Here is a 6,665-nt window from a genome sequence, read left to right as displayed (position 1 = left end):
ATGAGAGCAGAGTAGAGGGGGAGAATTGCCTCCCTCGACCTGCTGATCACGCTGCTTTTGATGCAGCCCAGGACACGGGTGGCTTTCTGGGCTGCAATTGTGCATCTCCGAGCTTCTCATCTACCATCAAACTTCTGAAGTTACCATAAAATTCTGAAGCTCTTCATTTGAGATCTGTATTTGCACTGTACAAAAGATAACATCTGTTTATACAAAGAATTTATTTTATACACATTTACCTACAAAATACACAGCAGTTAAAAACAATGGATGGGCAGATGACTTACTGGAAAGGTTACAGGGGACAATTTTTAACGTCTGAACTGACAAAGTTACATCAAGAGGCTGCCTTTAAAAGCCAGTCTACCCTGTAGTTGTTGCAACAGCTTTGCAGTTTTAGTCAATTAAAAGACTTTGAAAAGGCACCTTGACAACTTAAACTGTTAAAACAATTTCAGCTATTCAAAAGTTACACTTATATGCATATAACATCCACACCTTGTTTTTAACACTATGAATAACAAATTTTGTTATTTTATTGTGGCACTCCATACTTTCTTCACCAAATCTCAAGTGATACGTTTGCAATACTAGTTTCATATTCAGACTATCACAGCATAAAAATCCACTCAGAATGGTCATGTGGAGTTAAGATACAGTACAACCTTACAGTCAGGAAGATGCAAGGACATTTAAGACAATTTTTAAAATCTTAAATTCTTAAAATAGCAGTGTTGTGAACAAGATCAAACAAGGAGCTACGTGTGACCACAATGAAAGTGGCTGGTGCACTATAAATACAACTTGACAATGATCTATTTGCAAAGTTCTAAAACAGTAAGACCAGTTTTCTCCCGCATGGAGAAGCAGTCTTTCTGCAAGCCTTTTAACCGGTTCCAAAAAGAGTGACCAGGAGACAAGGACAGCTGTAATGAATAAGTGTGCTAATAAAACATCATGGGAATGGTAAGTGTTCCTTTCAATACTGTTCATGAGAACAAAAAAATCCGCACAGCAAGTGTTACTTCTTTTCCTGAACATTGGCATCGATCTGCTATTTACAATTGCTTACAAAGACACGTAACACAAATGAGGTTTGATTTTCAAGTTCAACTTCATAGCTGATTAACATACTTCACCTGTATGTTCTGTTCTAGCCGAAGTAAAAAAGTGACACTAATACTGAAAAAGAGGTAATCAGAAGTAGCAAAAGCACTGATAATATGATAACAAAGAATTTGGATAAATATTCAAGAAATATTGCACACTTTTACTGTCAACTGTGTAAGACTTTCACTCCCAAGCAGTGACAACCAGTCCTGTGTTTTTTAGCTGTCATACTACCTTAAAAAAGGTCAGTTTTTGGTTTCCATGGCAGTGGAAAAAACTGAAGGAAGACAGTCCTTATTGAACATGAGGCCTAGGTTTCAAAATTAATTTTCCAGTCTGGAAGACAGAAAAAATAAAAAGTTTAGACCCTGAAAGTTTAAGCCCAACAATCACACTTCAAGTCAAATTTTAGAGGCTAAGTTTAAACTGACACACAGAACAATACTAAGTATTCTACAGTCCAATTTTACAGACACACAGGATTTGTTAAGGTGTATAGAAGTGCTGTTCAGAAAAAAAAAAAACCAAAACTGTGTGCCTTTTCAAATTATTTGCATTTTTTAAAAAAAAACAAAGTTGAGGCAATGAACGACTAACACTTACATCATCACAGGACATATTATATTCTGCCAAAACAGTTCGACATCGGGCCGCTATACTGCGTGGACTGTGTCAAGGAAAGCAGTTAACACTTGTACACAGAGTAACTAAAAACTGGAAAAGCAATTTTAGCATAAGCTTCAATAACAGCAGTAACTACCACACTTTTAACCTGACAAACACGATTGAAGGATACATTGATGGTGCCACCACTCTTTTATGTATTCCAGCAAAGAACAAGCCTATTAGGGTAATACAGCTAATTGTGAAAAATGGGTGATTCCAAAGTGATGTGAAAAATGATACCTAGGAAAGAAATCAGATTAATCCCACTATATACTTTTTAAAACATAAAGTTGCTGCCTAGTTCACTTAATTAAAAAAAAAAATACTGCTCCTAGCCATTTCTAAGTACTTGCAATGAATTCTTTAGATAAGCATGCAAAGTGCATTTTGGTAGGCACTGTCCCATGACACACTGCACAACAATTCCTGACAGCTTGAGAGCATAGCCAAAAATGATCTCCCAGTTCCATGGCAGAACCCTCTTCAGCCTTTCAGTTTTCAAGACACTATACCACTTGACTGCAACACAGAGCTATGAAACAGATCTGACATTCGGGATTAGCATGATCTCTACCTTTTGCGTCTCCGGGTCTATTAACCAGTTCCAAGCACCAGTTGCTGTGCAGACGGATACCACTATCAGAATCACTGACAAAGAAAAGAACTAGAGTCATAAAGGGTATACCTCACTCCTATCAAAAAGCATTTATTTTGCAGTAGCAGCTCTTAAGCATTTATTTCTTCTCCTAAAAAGCATTTATTTTGCAGTAGCAGCTCTTAAGCATTTATTTCTTCTCCCAGTTCTGAGGGAGGAAAAGCTTGAAAGGTAGAAATTAAAACAGGCAAAGAAACTTCTGTTATATGAAACCGTAAAGATTCTGTACGAGTTTCCTGGAGAGAACAAGGAGGTACCAAAATCTAAATTCTGTCAAGTAAAAGCATCCTGATGCTTTGAAGAAATGAAAGTTTCTAAAATAACATGGTTAGCAAAAATATGATTTGGAAGACTGGAGTTAGAGTTGTACCAAATGTTCGGTATGCTATTCAAGTTTATGCAGTCTGGGCAACAGAAACACAGCACCATTAAATTGCAGAGCAGAACTAAGGCTTTATCCCCTAGCTCTTCTATGTAAGAAAAGTTTGAAGCATTAGCACCAGGAGTTTCAGTGGCACATCTAAGTTGAGTTGTGCTCCCCGCCCCAATCAGCACAGTTACAAGCAAGAAAAGCTGACACAGAGGAAAAAAAAAATAAATAAAAATAACAAAATTTAAACAGGAGTCAGAAGGCATGCTACTTTTAGCACAGGAAGATTAACAAAAACCTCTACACATCCAGAATGACTTCAGAAGAATAATCAATTCACTGTAAATGGAGAATGCTAGATTTATCAGAGTAACACAAGATACTACACATTTTGAGAGACTACAAAGGCTTGGGGAACAGGACAAACACAAAGGTAGAAAAAGCTCATATTCTATTGCACACCCATAAAGCCTTGCAGCTTTCATTGGACATTTGGCAGCTCTGAGTGTCTTCTGTGGAGCCTGAAGTCCTGGATGCAAATAAAGTCTTTTACTGGGGGTAAGGGGACCAGCAAAAACCAACACAAAAAAAGGCAACCCAGAGTTACCAGCCTTTAGGATCACAGGAAAGAACCTGAAAACAAACCCCAGATATTCATTAAATACTACTTTCAGGTTTGTAAGACTGCTATAATTTACTAGTGAGTTGTATATTCCTTACTGATACTACAAAATTAAAAACAAAATTTAAAAGTAACCTTAACAAGTTACGTTTCCAAGAGCAAGTTGGAAAAGATCTATCAAAAGCATAGAGCTTCTTCTCTATATAAATACTTTTTTTCCAGGATAACAGGAAGAAAAGTTAGATTGGGTTAAATATTCCATTATAATTAATGTGAAAAGTCCCTCTTTTATGTGAATTACAAAACTAGCAAAACAAGCAGTTAGGAAAAAAAAGTTGTCTAACAAACACAACATTAGTTATACAAACCTCATTTAAATAAGCTTATAAATTTCCAGTACTTGTTTTTTAAATTGTATCTGACAGCAAATAGCAACTCTGGAAGCCAAATGCATTCTTACAATAGGTGTGCACAAGTTACCCTGATCTACTTACAAATATCTGCTTGCCCCCCAATCGCTCTGAAACAAGGCAGGGGGTTTTGTTCTTTTTGCTTTTTAAGTAGTCATTCCTCCAGTTCCTTCATTTGAAATTAACCTCTTGACTTCTCAAGAGAAAAGATGCTATTTCGTATGTTCTAAAAAAATGTCTGTATTCTTTTGACTATGGAAACTTCAGCAGAATCTCAGAACAAAAAACCCTGTCTATTTCCACCATGGGCTATTGATTCCAAAGTTGGCATCACATCTGTGGTATTTTCTGCCTTCCTCTCTCCCTCAAACTTTCCTGTTAGAACAGAGATGAGGACATAGTCTGCCCTTAAGGCACACTGCTGTAACTTTTTCACCTTCAATTTTACAGGGACTATCTCACCCAATCTTACTTAGTTCAAATAGCTATAGTGACTGTCTGGGAAGTCTGAGCCTTCAAAAAAAACCCAAAAACCACAACAACAAAATACCAAACCAAAACAGAAACAAAAACAACAACAACAAACAACCAAACCAAAACAGAAACAAGTACAGCAACCTACTGTCCCAACTATTTCCAGAATCATTCAGCCTTGAGCCAATTCAATCTTGACCTCACTTTTCTAACTCTGGTAAAAGTGTTAGTCTGGTATCGTGTATTATCTTGTTGCAGAGCGTCTGAATGTATGCCATAGAAATTTTAAAGAGAGCTTAAGCACATATTTTTGTTTGGGCAAACATGAATCAAAGATACACACTGGTAAATCTAAAAAGTTTGAAAGAGAGAATTCAATTTATCTCTTGGCACATCAAACTTACTTCTCCAACGTCCTGTAGCTGGTTGCAAACATGCAATATATTCAGTAAGTCTTCTTTCAAAAGCTTTGAGATCTGTGGAAAATGCATATCAAGCATAATTAGATCTTCATCTATTTATCCAACTATTAATGTAAAAGATAAAAGGAATTCACTTTTCCCCTGTGCACACCCACTTCTTCAACAGGCAGAGAAAACCAATGCAGTGATCATTTAAATGTAATAAAAGCACAGTCGAAGAAGCTTCACACAACTTTAGCTAAGAAGTACAACGATGGAGTTACACTAAACACAAGGAACACTCCTACTTACAGAAAATAAAATATATTTGAGAAATCACAGTATTTTTTAAAAATACTGAGAGTCAGATTTAGAATAGCTTAAATAGCCCCTCCACAGTGGAAAAAGAGGATCACATTTTGGAGTATTAAGTACATCAGGAAACCATTAAGATCTATTATCTATAATAATTAAAAAAATAAATTTGGCCATTTGCCAGCTGTTCAAATGATTACTTGTAGCAGCATGGCTTTGATGACTTAGTTTTGTACAAACTTTTAGTTCCACAATATATACATACATACACACATATGTAAAAACCCACAGCAAACAGTAGCCCAACAATCTTATTTTAATTTTTTTTTTCTATTTATATAGGCCTTTGTTCTTACTGCCATCATTCTCCCATGGTCTTTCAACTGAAATTGCTGTTAAATGCCAATCAGCATTTCAAGTTAACGCTCCTAATTTGTTTAAAAAATATCTTGGTCAACACCTGACCTTTGTCTACAAGGAGCTGTTTCATCTGAAGTCTGCGTTAGATTTAAGCTTCTGTTCAACAAGGTCAATATTTGAGAACATTGGGTTGTTGTCTGGTTTAACTAGCTGTCCAGTCAAAGCTAGAATTCGACCTGGAATTAAGTTTTTATTAGTACAAACTTAACTTTCAGCTAAAGTATTTCAGTTAGCATCACTCTGGAATTTTTTTTCCTTCAACTTGCAACTATTGCTAAATTATTTACAATAACAAAGAAATTAGAGAATAAGATTAGAAAAAAATACTTATTATGATCATTACTAATGCAGTTTTACAAACTGTAACTTTACTCCTAAGTGGTTTCCAGCTGAATTCATGGGGGAAGAACACAGCATCTTGACTTCAGCCACAGAACAGCTAACTAGTCTTAATTACTACCAACAGCCCGCTAGTACGGTCTGTCCTCCACCTCCTTTCTGGGGAAGCTAAGGCACTGCCAGCAATGAAAGCTAATTAACTGTTCCTTGACCAAAACAAACCCCTACAACTAGTCACTGAAGTGAGAGGGGGAATATGAGACATCACATAAAAACCTGCTATCTGAGAAACAGAGCCCTGTAGGCGCAAAATCAAGCTATTGATAACAAAGCTCTCAAGAAAACACTCACATAATGTAGACAGCATTGAAGCAAAAAACACCTTTCAGAAAACAGGAACTTAACTTATTTTTAGATACCCACATTCTAAGAACTTCAGTACCCAGTAGCTGTAACTAGCAAAGCACACTTCCTAGATCCCTACAGCTTGTACAGACATAGCAACAAAGCCGTGACAACAACCATCATGTTTTGCTGACATGTCTGCCTCCAGTACCTGCTACAGAACATCTGCTGAGACACTGATGCATTTAAAATCTCTACCAGTCTTATTTTTGGGCATTAAAAACTCCTTTCAGGGTTTTAACATCCTGTAAACTGTATCCTCATACAATCTGAAACCAGAACCCTGGCTGTTCATAGACAAGAGAAGCTATTCGAGGTCACGTTCTTCAAATGCCTCGGCACAGCCTAACGCCCGGTGTGCTCCGGGGGACTCACAGCCGGCACAAACGCCTTGCACATGAAACCCCACAAGCGGGGAAGTGCTTACCGCAACACAAGCGAGTTTTAATAGTCTGAAGCCCAGAAGCCTTGTCGAGAA

At 37.0% G+C, this 6,665-nt stretch overlaps 1 protein-coding gene across 1 annotated transcript; it reads right to left on the bottom strand.

The window, feature by feature from the left end:
- Positions 1-203: 203 nt before the first annotated feature.
- CNEP1R1 (CTD nuclear envelope phosphatase 1 regulatory subunit 1) lies at positions 204-4,783 on the bottom strand (the record flags this gene model as incomplete). The annotated part of the gene is made up of 5 exons (XM_010075819.1): positions 204-1,446; positions 1,714-1,768; positions 1,907-2,016; positions 2,351-2,424; positions 4,712-4,783. Coding segments are annotated over 5 exons (353 nt in total), but the record flags the coding sequence as incomplete, so codon positions are not given.
- Positions 4,784-6,665: the final 1,882 nt, after the last annotated feature.

This window comes from Pterocles gutturalis, unplaced genomic scaffold (assembly GCF_000699245.1).
Source record: "Pterocles gutturalis isolate BGI_N339 unplaced genomic scaffold, ASM69924v1 scaffold428, whole genome shotgun sequence".
In the NCBI taxonomy this organism is placed as follows: domain Eukaryota; kingdom Metazoa; phylum Chordata; class Aves; order Pterocliformes; family Pteroclidae; genus Pterocles; species Pterocles gutturalis.
Note: the sequence above shows the minus strand (reverse complement) of the source record. Positions and strands in the feature narration are given on the sequence as shown.